General features: G+C 40.8%; 1 protein-coding gene across 5 annotated transcripts in view; it reads right to left on the minus strand.

The window, feature by feature from the left end:
* The window catches only part of SPTBN1 (spectrin beta, non-erythrocytic 1), a 276,406-nt gene that overhangs the window by 14,986 nt on the left and 244,165 nt on the right, over positions 1-17,255 (minus strand). For 3 of the 5 annotated variants that reach the window (XM_067462900.1, XM_067462903.1, XM_067462920.1), the window contains 8 exons: positions 11,434-11,647; positions 8,699-9,073; positions 7,912-8,156; positions 6,389-6,527; positions 5,226-5,310; positions 3,488-3,684; positions 2,704-2,807; positions 1,272-1,335 (listed from right to left, as the gene is read on the minus strand). In XM_067462900.1, coding sequence (XP_067319001.1) covers positions 1,272-1,335; positions 2,704-2,807; positions 3,488-3,684; positions 5,226-5,310; positions 6,389-6,527; positions 7,912-8,156; positions 8,699-9,073; positions 11,434-11,647 — 1,423 coding nt within the window. The remainder of the gene's footprint in view (positions 1-1,271; positions 1,336-2,703; positions 2,808-3,487; positions 3,685-5,225; positions 5,311-6,388; positions 6,528-7,911; positions 8,157-8,698; positions 9,074-11,433; positions 11,648-17,255) is intronic. The other 2 variants (XM_060754564.2, XM_067462931.1) reach the window with 1 other exon arrangement.

Below are 17,255 nucleotides of genomic sequence, written 5' to 3' on the forward strand. Positions count from 1 at the left end.
TGCTCCCTTCACCTCAAATCATATGCCCTTACTTTAGAGGCAGTATGTAAGAGGATACAAGTGGGACATTTTGTGAGTTCCCATTGATTTCCAGGAAGATTATTTCTTATAGAATGACTGAATTTTACATTTTATATCTGGAGGGTTTGGACAATGCATCATGGGAAGAATAGGGTTTCCTAGTTAGATAAAAATGACACTTGAAAGCAAAGCCAAAGATATGGTTAACTATTAATTTGGAGCATCTACTATTTAGCCTTATTCCTACAGATCATATTATTGGAATGTTAACTTATTTTTAGGACAGGGATGGGCAACCTCCAGAGGGCCAAATCTGCTTCTCCTGAACCTTAGAGAGCTACATACACCTTTCACTCCCATTTTCTGCCCCACTCCAAATAGTGCTTGCAAAAAAAATGCTGGCTAAATGTCATCACTTGGGTTTGAGGGAATTGTGACTAGCTACCTGGGGCCATTCCTGTACTCACAACCCTGTTTTAAGCTCATTGGTGCGATGAAATAAAAACTGGGACTAAACTGTGAAATACTATACTTGGAGGCTTTGGGGAGCTGATTTTTGAGATGGGAGGAACGGGTAGAAGGGACACAGACAGATCACCAACTGCAGTGTGCCTATCCTCTGTTTTGTTTTTAATTCATCTTCCCCTCTCCTGCTCTTCTGCAAAGTGCCTCCTGTCTCTAAAATTTGGATTGCATCCGCAACGCATTTGCTCATAGGGCAGCTGGTTTGCTAGCACTGTAAGATTCAATTCTGTTAGTATAGCTAGAAGCATCATACCTGTCAAGTCTCTAAGTTCTCGTCTTCCATTATGATGAAATCTCATTAAATTTCAATTACTCACATAAAGAGATGGCTTTCGCTGCAAAGATCTCAAGGCTATTAACAACATGGAAAAAAACTCACAACAAACGATCATGAAAGAAAAGCGGTGTCGCAGTGCAACCAAGGGCCTGAAGGCATCTGAAGCATTAAAATCAGGGAAGAATACATATGGTCAAGAGGATGGGTTGCTGGGGGTGTGTGGTGGCTACTCATTAAATAAAAGCTGAACAGGCTGCAGGCGTTGGTGGGGAGAGAAAGCAAAGGGGACATGAAGGCCATCAAAACCAAAGAGAAACTGAAAGAAAAGCAGGCCATGGCCTCCTGCAGATAGCACTGTGTCTCAGAGTCCAGACCGAGGCCGGTCGCTAGCTGTCCATCTGCTATTAAAGTTTTTGTAGTTTTGGTAGGTTTGGGAGCGGTAACTAACCCGGGGAGATTCTTGATCTGGTGGCAAACCATTCTGGGAAACCTGTTCTCCTTTTGTACCGTCCCTATTGGAAGAAAAGAAAAAGAAGCACAAAAGTAATAGGTTAGACCATTTGCTCAACCGACTCACATTAAGAGGAATTTGGGTACATTGGCCAAGCATCTAGCATGCTGATGGAAGACCCTGCTCTAGGCAATGTTCTTCGGCACCACACTCATTTCACATGGGGCAGATATGTTGGGTTTTACGCCAAATGAACTGAGTGTCTTTTACGCAAAATGCACCCTCCCCACAACAGAAATGAAGGGCAAATGGCAGATTTCATGTCAGTGGGCCAGTTTGTTTACTTTAGCTGTTAGTTTAAGGCAGTGCTACTCAAAATTAGGTCCATGGACCAAGGCTAGCCCCAAGTCATTGGCTCCTGATCTCTGGACTTTCTAGGACAGAGGGCAACAATTGTGGCCAACGGAAACAAATACAATACCAGTACAGATGGCCTTCTCGGTAGTGACTCCCCAGCTCTGGAATACCCTCCCTAAAGAAATTAGATTAGCCCCCTCCCTTCAGGCCTTTCAGGCCAGTCATGGCTCTTAATACAGGCCTTTGATCATGAGTAATCCATGGTCAATGTGATGAATCATTGATAGTACCATCCGCATTTTGATTGTTACAACAGATGGCCAGTTTACCCACAGGTCCTACTGCGCTTTAATTTTTTAAATAATATTTATATATTTTTAATTTTATCAGTGAGATGTTTATACACTGTTGATTACAGTGACATTGTACTTATGTCACTGTATTTATACTTATGTATTGTTGTCTATATGTAGCACTTGGGGTGCTTCTGTGAGCCACTCTGAGTCCCTTTTGGGAGATGGTGGCGAGGTACAAAGAAAGATGATGATGATGATGATGATTATTATTATTATTATTATACACAAGCAAAAAATGCTCATGAGCCACATAGATAGCTCAAGCAGCACTCTGGACTAAGGGAGCTATCTAAAATGCTGAACTTATTTGGAAGTGGAAGAATCTTCTCCAAGAGCTAGATGCAACTCCATTTGCACATATTCACCCTCTGTTACTCTTGCTTGGATTTCTGCAGGGATTTTGAGTATGCAGAGAAGAATGTCTCCCTGTTTCTTGAGTTGCCTTGAAAAATACCATATACTTAAGAGTCTGAAAATGTTTTTGGATTAGAACATACTCAGGAACCATGGGTAGATTCTGGGAATTGTAATCTTAAAAAGTAACTTGCTCAAGTCTGACATCTGAAGCAGTGAAGTACTTCAATTGCATAACTGCCCTTTATGCTGGATGCCACTTAACTTTTTGAGGAGGCACCCAAGTTCACAGCCCATACTCTCAACTGAGATACTACGACTGTGTTTCCTGTACCCTACTCAAGGCCACTTGCCAAACTCACCATTGTTGAGACTCCTCTCCAGTTTTGGGGCTTGTTTCTGGAGAAGGAGGCTGTCTCTTCCGCTCTTCCTCTTCTTGCTGCCGACGTACTTCTAACAATTCCAACTAGAGGGAAAGGGGAATTAAGAAGAACAGGAAATGTTTAAGAAAAGAAGGCTTCCCCAATTCCCACTCATTTTAGCCTTCTGAGACACTCATCCGCTCCCCTGATACGCAGAGCTTGGAAAAGTTACATTTGTGGAATGCAACTTTTAAAATCCCTAGTTAGCAATAGTCAGTGAGTGGCCTTGGTAGGAATTCTAGGAGTCCTCATTCCAAAAAGGAACTTTTCTAAGCCTGGCCATACTGTTCTACAAAGGTCACTGTGCTTTGTTTTGCTTTTTCACTAGACAACCCAGCTACCAAATGGCAGTTGACAATTTAGACCCTGAATTCAGATACTTTCGCTCCAGACGAAGGCAAACATTAATTTCCCAAATGGAAATCAACCAATATTTTACTCAAAGTATAGTTAACAAATTACTAAATGTATTCATTAGCTCAGGCATGGGCAAATTCTGGCCCTCTGGGTGTTTTGAACTTCAACTCCCACCATTCTCAACAGCCTCAGGCCCTTTCCTTTTAACCCTTAGCCACGTAAGCTGTTAAGAATAGTGGGAGTTGAAGTCCAAAACACCTGGAGGACCAGAGTTTGCCCATGCCTGCATTAACTGAGTCATCTTCCCAAACTTTGCGATTATGGATTTTTAAACCAGAAGACCCTTGAAACCGCCTCTGCAACTCACCGTAGTAAGTCTTTCAAGCGCTGAAAATCTCTCGTCCCAAGTTGCTGCAGATTTCTCAAACGCTTCGTGCCTCTTGATCAGTTTTTCCACTTCGTCCACGCTTTGCCCTATCTCACGGCTCGACAAGTACGGCTCCTGCCCCAGTAGCCAGGCTTCGGCAACGCTGGCATCCCTTGAGAATTGGTGCACTTCCAAAACTAAGAGAAGGCAAAAGAAAGATTGGGGCCAATGCTATGCAATATGCTCAAGACTCTGAGCACAATTAATATCTTCTGGAAGACAATGTGTATGATGGATGGGGTTCTGGATACGTCTTTGGCTCCCGATTTGTCATACTGCTGAACAACCAGTTACCGTATATACTCAAGTATAAGATGACACAAATATAAGTCAAGGCACCTAATTTTACCACAAAAAACTGGAAAAACGTATTGACTCGCATATAAACTGAGGGTAGGAAATGCAGCAGCTACTGGTAAAATTCAAAATAAAAATCAATACCAATAAGATTACATTAATTGACGTATCAGTAGGTTAAATGTTTTTGAATATTCACATAAAACTGTAATTTAAGATCAATCTGTACAACTCCTATTAAGCTATTATTCTAACCATCTTCAATGTAAACGTGCTTGTGTATCCTTCCAATAATAACAAAGCGAGTAAAATAATAAATGTAAGTAATAATACAAAATAACAATAGAGTAAAATAATGGAAATGTAATAATAACAGTAATAATGGAGTAAAATAAGTAATAATAACAATAACAAATAGGGTAAAATGATAAATGTAATAATATGACCTGACAATGGAATTGGACAATGCTTGAGAATAATGAGATGCTGATGATGTTACTTTTATTGTTTTTGTGGTGTTCTTATACTGTTTAATGTTTTTTATCTATTGTGTTTTATGTATACTGATTTGTTGGAAACCGCTTTGAGTTGCCAATTGGCTGAGAAAGGCGGTATACAACTACAGCAAATAAATAAATAAATAAATAACAATAATAAATAGAGTAAAGTAATAAATACAGTAATTATAATAAAGAGTAATATAATAAATATAATAATAGAGTAAAATAATGGAAATGTAATAATAGTAAGGAGCTCCTTGAAGGAGCTGGGGGTGGTGACGGCCGACAGGGAGCTCTGGCGTGGGCTGGTCCATGAGGTCACGAAGAGTCGGAGACGACTGAACGAATGAACAACAACAACAATAATAGTAAAGTAAAATAATACATATAATGATAATGTAAAATAATAAATGTAATAATAAGAATAATAAATAGAGTAAAATAATAAATAACTTTGACTCGAGTATAAGTCAAGGGGGGCTTTTTCAGCCTAAAAAAGGACTGGAAAACTCAGCTTATGTTCAAGGATATATGGTATTTGGAAGCATCCTATATAAGAGCAGGTACCTTCCCTTCCAAGGGACCTGCACAGTGGACACAGGAAATTAACTTTGACTGAAGTCCAAAACACCTCGAGGGCCAGAGTTTGCCCATGCCTGGTGTAGATACACCAACAACTTTCATTCCCATAGCTTTAAACTAGATATCCAAATGGATTTAGCATTTTGTATGGCTCATTTAAAGTTCAGACTAAAGATCTGCATTGATCCCCTCCATCAGCATTATAACTATCCAGAACATTATTCTGATCTGAAAAAGAGAGCACATTAAAGCGGGAGGAGCCCCACATCCTTTCAAAATAATAGAACACGAATTCTTACTCAGCCTCAGCCACTCCCATCTGTCTTCCCATTTGTCAATCATCTCTTTTCTTTTTTCTGTCAACTGCAGCAGCTTTTCTTTGATCTGAAAGGAATCAGAAAATAAAACTTTACACCTGCCTTCTTTCTAAATCATCACCACTACCATTAATTGCCACACAGACCCTGCTAGTCAACTTCTACCAATGGAAACTGGTAGTTCTGAAGTCAATGGGGTGGTAAATCTATTCCAGGGTTTTACCTAAACTTTAAAAAGAGTTGAATGGAGTGCTCAACCCCTTTGGTGATGACCCCAACCCCCTTGAATAGCTCCTTAAAGATTTAAAACAAAGTAAACAGATTGATTTGGTCAAATGACATTGGAGACACCAGATACAGCTGAATCATCGAGTTGGAAGAAACCTCGTGGGACATCCAGTCCAAATCCATTCTGCAAAGAAGCAGGAAAATTGCCTTCAAAGCACCCTGACAGATGGCCATTCAGCCTCGGTTTAAAAGCCTCCAAAGAAGGAGCCTCCACAACACTCCAGGGTAGAGAGTTCCACTGCTGAACACCTCTCACAGGCAGAAAGTTCTTCCTAATGAAGAATAAAGATGTAGATGACTTAATTTCCCTGGGGAGTGAGTTCCACAGGCAGGGGGCCATCACCGAAAAGGCCCTGTCCCTCGTCCCCGCCAAGCGTGTTTGAGACAGAGGCGGAGCCAAGAGCAGGGCCTCCCCAGGCGATCTTAAACTCCGAGGTGGGATGTAGAAGGAGATACGTTCAGACAGGTATGCTGGAACCTGATTGTATGCTCACTTTACCTCCATAAACAATCTGCAAGCTGTAAAATATTTGGTTAGAGGAACTTTACAGGTATGTTCCCCTTGCTTTGGAATACTGTGCCCAGCAATACCACCTACACTTAAGCTCTCTTTTAACCAAAAGGCAGATGGTTTTGAAAGATTTCCAGGCTTTTTAATCCCCTAAACCTTTTGTGTTAAGGCACTTTATTGATATGGGGAGCAGCATGTTAGATAGATAGATAGATAGATAGATAGATAGATAGATAGATAGATAGAGTTCATAGGTCATTACTGATCCTTTGGATCTGACATGGTTGTCTTCCTTATGTTTTCTTCTAAACCACACAAATCTGCAGGCAAAGAAAGCACACCATACCTCTTCTGACGCATAGTGTTTCCTTGCTAGCAATGATTTGCCCAGCTCAATGCAGGTTGTGAAGCTGTCGTTGCGGGCATCTATTTCTGCTTTGATCCCCTGGTGATTGTTCATCAGCAATTCCACAGAGGAAACATCCCTATGATGAAAATATTACCAGAAAAGGAGGCACAACATTTATAACCATTACACATAAGGACATTTGCCACAATATCAGTGGAACATTTATACTTTGCATAATTAGTTTTTAGTGATTCATGGGAATTAGACTCTATAGTAGAATTGTATAGCAGAATGGCATATTCTACTAGATTCTTGCTATGCGAAAACATGCTTCCTTGTATTTGTCTTGAATCTTTCACCATTCAGCTTCAAAGGTGACTCTGAATTTGGTGTGTGTGTTTGTCCCATCTACTCCTTCATACAACACTTAATAATTTAGACAGTTATCTTGTAAACATTCTCCCAGTCTCAGATGGAGGCAATGACAATCTTGCCAATTGTAAGAGTTGGGTTCTCCTTAGAATTGTCGTAAGTCATAAATGAGCTGAAAACACACAACAACAAATTATTTCAACTGGACTATGTTAATGGTTTTATTTATTTATTTTGCATCAAAAGCATTGCATAAATTAATATAAAACTGATAAAAATAGAAGGAGCACAAGCGGCTAAATATCTTTAGACCCAAAACGGGCAACAGTGACTGCATTGTCTGTAGCCTCAATCAATTATTCCTCTGTACATGAGGCAGGAGATTGCAGACAAGCATACAGATGTGGAGTTAGTTGTCTGATCTGCTCCATAGTCACACAAGGTGTAGGATTTTTTTAGGTAATGCCATTTTGTCAGGTTGTCTTTTGATCTGCCAACTCCACTTCTGAGTCTGTTCAGGGACTTTCAAGTTGCTCATTCTTGGTTTCCCCTGGAGGCAGACCCTCGTGAGGGGCCATCCAAATGGGATTCCTGGTTTAGTTGCTCAGAGGGATACCCTTGCTGTTGCTGGGGGTATAGCCTGTAGAGTTTATCAACAGGTGTGGGTTTAAGACATCCTGTGATTATTCTGCATGTTTCGTTCAATGCTATGTTCACCTGCTTCGCATGGGCAGACTTGTTTTTATGTTCATGGTGAAAATGGTCTCTTCACACCTGTTTTCCCCCTTGTGCAAAATAGTGACCAGGGCGGTGGAAATTTCTATTTAGACATCAATGTAAGAGGGAACTATTCATCCCTGTACTTGAGAGTATACATTCAAATTAATTCCGAACACTCTAGCTACTAAATCGATAGTTGTAGTCTCAAAAGTAACCTTCCCAAGATAATGTGGTGAGCTAGCTTAGTGTCTGGCCTCTAACTGCTATGTATGTTCTTGGATGTAAACTTAAACCTCTCAAGTCCAATTAAATGCAAACACCGAATTTGCTTAAGTCTCTTCTGAGTACAAGATTAAGTCTTATCTGCAGAAATCTCTTTCATACAATAAGGCCTACAGCTAAAGATTCATCTTATTATCCCAGGTTACCTTGGCTTCTCCTGGGCTTCAATCTGGCGAATGACATCCTCCATCCAAAGCATGAGATCGCGAACCATGCTAAAGAAGCGGAACTTGTCACCGGTATCTACGAGCTTGACCCTGCGCCCTTCACAGGCATCAAGCAAGGCCTTCCATGCATCCAGAACCTCATTTTCACGCCTCTGGATATCATCTGCCTTATCTCCAGCATAGGCAGACTGAAGGCGGGCAGCATCTTCCTGCAGCTGTCTCACCTAGAACGAGGAAAAGAGAAACATCTCAGCTAAAACGGTTGGGTAGGTCTTTACGCTCGATGTGTTGGAATGCTCGGCTGTAATGGAAACATCAAAATACACAACATACACTTCATATCCTCATTAGCTGCATAATTCATCTCCTTGAGAAGCCCAGTTTTGAATTACAATGCAAACATCAACAGCAAGCCACTAAGGATCAAACCTTTATGATAGTATGTTTCAAAATATACAGTTTAACTTCTGCAGATTTGATTATTTGTAATTTCTAGGGATTTCTAGGTTTTCCAATTTTACTCTATGGTCAACTTCTGATTGAAGTGGGAAGTTGACCGTAAGTGTTGTGCTGGAGGACTTAGAGATCCCTAAAGACAGCACTTCTGTAGGAATCTGCAGATCCTCCAGCACAACTTTGTTATCAACTTCAGGTTAAAAAAATGCTTGTTTTTTCAATTTATGTTTTTCTACTTTTGCAAGTGTTTTGCACCTCGAATCCCAGCAAAAATTAGGGCCTACAGTGTATGTTGTTCTGATATGCCCACCTGCGTTCCTAAGGCTTGAATGTCATGTTCAAATGTTGTATGCATCCTCTGCAAGGTTTCCACTGTGTTTTGATCCCTCCCCAGCTCCTCAGGCAGTTTCTTATGTTTGTCCTGTATCCGTCCAAAGATCTCCTTGGCATCATGGTAGAATTTATGCAGTTCGTAGGAGGCTGCCAGGATCTGTGTTCTTGTGTCAATGAGTTCCAGGAGGTCCGCCCAGGCCTCATTGAGACCGTCCTTCCACTCAGCGATGGTGGCAGCGTCTGAGTGTCCAGAATTGATCAGCTCATCAGCCATGTGGTTTACGGCGTCAACGCGTTCCTGTCCGATGTTCCCAGTGTCTCGGGCAAATTCGCGGAACCGCTCTTGCAACATCTGGAAACAGAAAAATATTTGGTAATGGAGTCTTGAGAATTAAAGAGAACAGGAAATAATAAATAAGAAAAAAAGCACAAAGGCCATATGTCCAACTTTCTCCTTAGTGATACTTTAGTGCTGGGATTGGGCAACATCTGGGAGTCCAGGGCCAATTTTCTCCATTCAGAATCTTCTGTTGGCTGTTATCTTTAGCCAAACCAGAAAATGAAATGGCGTGAAAATGCCCAGTTCCATAAACTGGGCATTTTGGGTAGCAAAGCAAGGCACAGCAAAGTACAGTTTGTTTTAAAGGAGAAATGTTGCTCTTAAGAGGCTTTTTGGAATGGGCTTTCGCCATGTTTTGAATCATTCCCCAGAGATGCACAGTCCATAAGAAATAGGTGTATGTGGTGGACAAATGTGACCAATCATCAGACTTCATCAAACTTTGTTTATATCCCGCCCCATCTCCACATGGTGACTTGGGACCAACTCCTAATTTTAGACAATATTGTATTCATTACTGGACTCCAACTGAAGTGGATTCTTGACTGCAGCCATATGATCAGCAATACTATCTAAATCAGGGGTGGGCAACTCTGGGAAGCCTGGGAGGGCACACATTGGCCAAAACCATATTATTATTATTATTATTATTATTATTATTATGTGTACAGCACATATCCACATTAGGTCCATGTACCTGTGATTTGTCTTTCAATATCGGGCCTAGGATATTAGAGATATTATAAGGTATTCAAAGTATTATTATTATTATTATTATTATTATTAAACCTGCCTCTGAACCTAGTCTGGGAAGAGCAGTACCATCCCATTTTTAGGTCATCCGGGGTGATTTTAGGCCCAGGAAAGGCCTTTTAAAACACTTTATGGGGTTGTTGATGTTTTAAAGGCTTTAAGATGGCCCAAAGGGACAAATAACTAGCCAAAAAATGTAAGCCATGTGGGTCACAAAAACAGCTTTGGGGATTCATAAAATATAGATTTTACCCACTCGAATCTTAATCTTAGCACTGTCAAGCCAGCCTAGATGAGAAGTCTTATGGTTCTTGTAAAAATGACCAGAATTTTTCACTAGCTTGAAAGTAGGCTCTTCTCTGTAGTTGTGATAGAAGAATGATATTTGATATAATTTTGACCAATATATTGGATAGGAAGCACAGTTTTACTATACACATCTAAAGTGGGGGAAATCAAGAGCCTTGAAAGTTCCCTATGGTCTCTATTCTGATGGAATAAAAGCCAAGTGACCTTTCCAAAGCAATTTATTACTGGAAATGTGAGAAGAATAAGCAGAACTACATTCTGTTTGTTCCATGGACTTGTCTTAAAATAGCCCTTCTAATGCATTCATCTTGGACTTCTAAGCCTGTGGACATATATCCAAAGCGCCCAAACTATAATGGCTCCTCACTCTAAGAACCCATCAGCATGTTGACTGTATAGGCATGAAGCTATGTGCAAAATAAGAGCTGTTTGAATGCATTTTCTTCCATTCTTTTGAAACAAAATGTACCACTACTTACACTGTGTAGTACAAAAACAACAAAATTAGCCTTAGTTTATGGTGATTAGAACTGAAAACTCTGGGATTGATGCAACTCTAATTTGCTCCTAGAAATGGAAGATAATTGACATGGGGGGGGGGGGGGTGTCGAAGGCTTTCATGGCCGGAATCACTGGGTTGTTGTAGGTTTTTTCGGGCTATATGGCCATGTGCTAGAGGATGCTTGCCATAGATGCAGGTGAAACGTCAGGAGAGAATGCCTCTAAAACATGGCCATACAGCCTGAAAAAACCTACAACAACCCAAACCAAATATTGGTTTGCAATGGTTTCTTCCACCAACAGATTCAACCCCTCTTTTTTGTTTAATAGAGAACACAAATAACGGTGTTCATACAGTTTTTCATTACTTAAGCTAAGTCCTTTTTATACTGTGAACTTAATTTAACTTAATTTAGCTATTTACATCAAAACAATAAAAATGATATAGGAATACTAAAGGTCCAATCCTATATCCATTTATCTGGAAATAAGACTCATTGAACTCAATGGGGCTCGCTTCTGATTAAACAAGCATTGGATGGTGCTATAACAGTCCAATCCTAAGAAGTAAATTCCACAATGTTCAGCTGGTGTTCATTTCCTTTAACCATGGGTGATATATAAGGGTGTGCTACAGAGAGTGGCCATGTTACTTTTTGGGAATACAAATCCCACAAACCACTAGTTGAAGAAAGTAACTTGCAGGTAAAAGAAGTAATTTTACTGACTTCTAATGCACTGAATGTCTGTGCAACAGCAATAAGGAGGAAGGGAAGGGGAGAATGAAACCAGGAGCCAAAGTATCTTACTGTCACGTGTTCGTAATCTTGTCCCAGTTCATGGGATCCGGCCACCACTTCCCTTTCTGCGATCCACTGTTCCAAGTCATCAACTTCGCGATTCAGCTGGAATAGCCTGTGCCTCTCATCCAGCTTGCCTCGTCGTTCCTCAGAGAGGTCTTTCAAGCCTGCATACAGCTTGTCCACCTTGGATTGCCGCATGCTGATGCGCTCGCTTAGAGCACAAATGGAGAGAAGAAAAAGAGTCAAATTAGTCCTATTTTTGAAAGAAATCAAATCATATTTGATACATCCTTGGAAACCCTACTAGGAGCAGACCACTCCAAGTCAAGCATTCTATGCCAAGTCAATTTCGTCAAAGTGAAGGCCACCGTAGGACATGAAAATAGTGGCATTTCCATGCTCATATCTCCAGGAATTGGTATTAAGGATCATTATATTCCCTCTGACCCTGTAACACCACAACAAGCACACATAAATGGGCCATTTCAGTCTGGATCAGTAAGCAAATGGATTATGTACTACAAGAAGCTATCTGAGAAAAAGAGGTAGACTCAAGTCTTGCATTCTACCTTCATCATTTCCAGGCTATGGCAATACTATCATGAGTTTTTCTTGACAGAGTTTGTTCAGAGGAGTTTTTCCTTTGCCTTTTCTTTCCCCTGAGCCTGAGACAGAGTAATGTACCAAGGGTCGCCCAGTAGATTTCCATCGCCAAGTAGGGATTTGAACCCTGCTCTCTTGAGTTGTGTCCACTGGCTGCCGGTCCAGTTCCAAGCACAATTCAAAGTGCTGGTCTTGACCTATAAAACCCTATATGGCCCAGTGTACCTGTCCAAACTTATCTCCTTCGACATCCCACCTCAGAGTTTAAGATTGTCTGGGGAGGCCCTGCTCTCGGCCCCACCTCTGTTGCAAACACGCTTGGTGGGGACAAGGGACAGGGCCTTCTCAGTGGTGGCCTGCCACCTGTGGAACTAACTCCCTGGTGAAATTAGATTATCGATGTCCCTCCTTTCCTTTAGAAAGAAGTTAAAAATGTGGATGTGGGACCAGACCTTCAGGTAATCTTGCCAACAATGACAATGACAATGATGACAATTATTATGGAAATGGACTATGGACATGCTTGATGGAGTCTTTAACTACAGAATTCGGCTCAGAGAAGGCCACCAGGATGTCATTGAAACAGAAACAGATTTTAATTAGTTAATGTGAGTTAATGTTTTAAATGTATGTAATTATTGGATTTTATTATGTATTTTATTATGTGTACATTGGAGGCATTGAATTATTGCTGGCTGGAAGCCGCCCTGAGTCGTCCCCCACATTTATTTATTAGACCATCCCCCACATTAGTCGTCCCCCACATTTTTAACTTCTTTCTAAAGGAAAGGAGGGACATCAATAATCTAATTTCACTGGGAAATGAATTCCACAAGTGGGGGGGGGGGCACCACCGAGAAGGCCCTGCCCCTCGTCCCCGCCAAGCGTGTTTGCAACAGAGGTGGGGCTGAGAAGGGCGGAGTGCAAATATCTGAACTAAATAAATCTGTAATAAAGGTCAGCCCACTACATTACATTGACTTTATCTAGGAAAATGGTCTGGTTTTAGCTGTAACAAATGGGTAATTTTAGAAATTTTCTCTAGCTTTTAAATGATTTTGATTTTGAAATGACATGGTAGTAATAATAATCTGTGTATAGACATTCTTACAGACATTCTTAGATTCACAGAAACATAGAGATGGAAGAGATTTCATGGGCCATCCAGTCCAACCCCATTCTGCCAAGAAGCAGTAAAATCACATTCAAAGCACCCCCAACAGATGGCCATCCAGCCTCTGTTTAAAAGCCTCCAAAGAAGGAGCCTCCACAACACTCCAGGTTAGAGAGTTCCACTGCTGAACACCTCTTACGGATAGAAAGTTCTTCCTAATGAAGAATAAAGAAAATAACAATACCTTTAGACATTGGCTGGTCTAATAAATTTGCTTTGGACACTAAGTTTAGCCTGTTGACCCTAACTTAACTGTCCCTGATCTAATTCATTAATTCCCATGAAGTAATGGCAGCATACATTTCTCTTAACTCATAAAGAGAGCCATGGGATGTGGAAAAACCACATGCACGGTCCAAAATAATATCATCACTCCAAGTTTTTAAAAGGAGACAAGCTTGGGAGATGAATAGAGACAACTTCCAGATCTCACAAACCAACTCTGTGACTTTTCCCATGACCCAGAGGAAGGATATGGGCTTGGCTCAGGCTTTCAGGATTTCCGCCACTATTGAATGCAATTGATAAACAGATCAACCACATCACTAAAAGGCTCCGTTCCTGTATGTGAGTTTTTACATGTCCAAGGGAAGCTAATGGGATTTCAACCAATGCACCTCTTTATTTCCCATCCACTGAACAACAATTTATGTGCACAAGGGTTTTGTGCCAAAATCCATACAGAATAAACAGGACAGAGGAAATGAATGCCTCTGTCCCATTTTTCTCCTGCTGTCTCTATCTATCTGCTCTGTTTATCCTGCATAGATTGCAGAAGCATCTGTCAAATATATGCTCATGAACTATTTAGAGTTTTCCCTTGTCTTTTGCAGTATTTGTATTTGGCTTTATTCCTCCATCTGGCAATCTTCCTTCCACTTCCCTTTGTCTTTTTCAGATTATAGTTGTAACTCAACAAAAAATAATATGATTATTTATCTGCCTGTAATTTTGGATTCTTCTGATCACCAAATACTACAGGTTTACACCAAGGAATCACTGCCTAAATTATATCCTGCCAGAGAACCTCTCCCAAGGTTGCCAGAAGTTCATACCTGGAGTTTGGAGAAGTTACTTTCTGAATAACAACCTCCAGAATTCCCAATTCAACATAAATATTGGCAGTTGTAGTCCAAAAAAAGTTATTTCTCACCAGACCCTTGCCTAGAATCATAGAATTATAGACTCGGAAGAGACCTCATGGGCCATCCAGTCCAACCCCCTGCCAAAAAGCAGGAAAATCGCATTTGAAGCATCCCTGATAGATGGCCATCCAGCCTCTGTTTAAAAGCCTCCAAAGAAGGAGCCCCCTCCTCACTCCGGGGCAGAGAGTTCCACTGCTGAACAGCTCTCACAGTCATGAAGTTCTTCCTAATGTTCAGATTGAATCTCCTTCTGATAATAATCTAGCACAGAGCTTTTCACATGTTTGCGACAAATTAGTCTGTAGGTGTCTGAGTCTATGTAAAATAAACAATAAATCACATATTTTAAAGGTATAAATGAAGATTTTTCATGAGATATTTTTTTCCCTTGTACATTATGCCATTATAACTTATGTATGTGACTGTTTGAGAATCGGGACATCTGTGGGGAGACCAAGTGTCTGTTTATAAAGCTATGGTCCTCCCAACCCTGCTATATGCCTGCGAAACGTGGACTGTCTACAGACGTCACACTCAACTCCTGGAATGATTCCATCAGCGTTGCCTCCAAAAAATCTTGCAAATCTCTTGGGAAGACAGGCCGGCAAATGTCAGCATGCTGGAAGAAGCAAAGACCACCAGCACTGAAGTGATGTTCCTATGCCATCAACTCTGCTGCACTGGCTACGTTATCCGAATGTCCGATCACAATCTCCCAAAAGAGTTACTATGCTCCCAACTCAAGAACTGGAAATGTAATGTTGGTAGATAGGAAAAGAGATTTAAAGATGGGCTTAAAGCTAAGCTTAGAAACTGTGGCATAGACACTGAGTACTGGGAAGCCCTGACCTTTGAGTGCTCTAACTGGAGGTTAGCTGTGACCAGCAGTGCTGCAGAATTTGAAGAGGCACGAATGGAGGGCAAAAGGGAGAAATGTGCCAAGAGGAAGGTGCATCAAGCCAACCATGACCAGGACCGCCTTCCACTTGGAATCCAATGTCCTCACTGCAGGAGAACATGTGGGTCAAGAATAGGGCTCCACAGCTACCTACAGACCCACTGCCAAGACACTACACTTGGACAACCATCATCCTTGGGCTACAAGAGATTGCCTAAGTAAGTAAGTGATTGTAACTCTTATAAGGGATTCGTTTAATCTCTGGTTTACTCATAAAACTGAATTACTGTGTCGTGAATCAACACATGCCTAAAAAGAGTGTCACTTACATGAAATGTTCGAAAAGCTTTGCTCTAGCAATATTTTGCATCCCTACCTTATTTTATCCAAAATGTTTTATTCATATATTTATTATAGGAATCTATATCTCTCTTGGGGGTATTTATTTATTTATTTGTATCTCTTAGGGGTATTTATCTCAGCCCTCTTCAATGACCCAACAATTATACATTTTAAAACATAATTAAAACCATCTAAATTATTTGGAGCAGGCTTCCATTCAGTGTTATATTCCCCCCTCTAAGTTAAATCCTGTCTCCAGGGTTAAATCGTTTTGTTATCTTTGTGCTAACTGATTTGTTAGTCAGGTTCAAAATCATTTGCCTCGGGCCCCCTAACAGAGGCCCTAATATTGTAATCATATGGAAAGGAGGTATGTAGCTGACATACATTCTAACTGCAGATGCATTACTGTTGACCCATGGGCTCATTTCAGACAAAACTGGAAAACGTAATTACAGTTATCTGAATAAACTTGCCAGTTAAGTACCCTAACATTTCCACTATGTCATACCATTAATTGTTAATGTTATATTAATCATGATCCCTTCTAAAGAACTGTAAGCTTTGTGCTGTTATAAAGACTAACAATGTAATACTGTGCATACACACAGTGTTACCTTAACTAGTAGGTTTATATAGATAGATATGAGTTAGTGGAATGGCAAATGAATAAAGATGTTAAAAGGAAAATAAAATGCTAGCAACAGCCCTCCCCCCTCCCCAATATATATAGTCTGGATATCATGAGTTCAGTTTCCATACACACACACACACACATACACACATGGATAGGAACCGAACTCAAGACATCCAGACTTTATGAACTGTTGCTAAGGTCAGTAGTTTTTACATTCTTGGAGTCATGGACCCCTTTGATGGAAGTTATGGACTTTCACCAAAAATGGAATAAAATACAATTTTTAGAATATCAGCAAGGAAAAAAAAGATGGGAAGAATAACTTTTTGCACCCAGTTCATGGATCTCCCTATGGATTCATGGGCCATAGGTTAAGCATCATTATGTGAAACGATAGAGCCCCTGGTTGCGCAATGGGTTAAACCCTTGTGCCGGCAAGACTGAAGACCGACAGGTCAGAGGTTCGAATCCAAGGAGAGTGCGCATGAGCTCCCTCTGTCAGCTCCAGCTCCCCATGCAGGGAATTGAGAGAAGCCTCCCACAAAGATGGTAAAACATCAAAACACCCTGGTGTCCCTAGGCGACATCTTTGCAAACAGCCAATTCTCTCACACCAGAAGTGACTTGCAGTTTCTCAAGTCGCTCCTGACATGAAAAAAGTGAAACTATGGCCAAGGAGAAAGTATACAATAGAAAGTAAACCATAGTTTCAGATACTGCCTTGTGTTGAAACAGCAGTGGGAACCAGTTCACTCTCCAGATGTTGGATTTTAGCCCTCAGCATTCCTTACTATGGAGGCCAGGGTTCATGGGAGCTGTTGTTTACAACTAACTGGAGGACCACGTGGTTCCTAAATTCAGTCATCAGGGGAAATTAGGGTTAGTTTAAAAATGAAAGTTTAAAAAAGACAGTAAGTCTTGTAAGTATGCATTCTCCCCATGAGTGTGCCAAGGCCTATCATCTGAACTTAAGTACTGAACAGATTTATTCAGACATCAGGGGAAGCCACATTCCTCTTCTCTACCAGA

Source organism: Anolis sagrei, chromosome 1 (genome assembly GCF_037176765.1).
Source record: "Anolis sagrei isolate rAnoSag1 chromosome 1, rAnoSag1.mat, whole genome shotgun sequence".
NCBI classification, from domain to species: Eukaryota; Metazoa; Chordata; class Lepidosauria; order Squamata; family Dactyloidae; genus Anolis; species Anolis sagrei.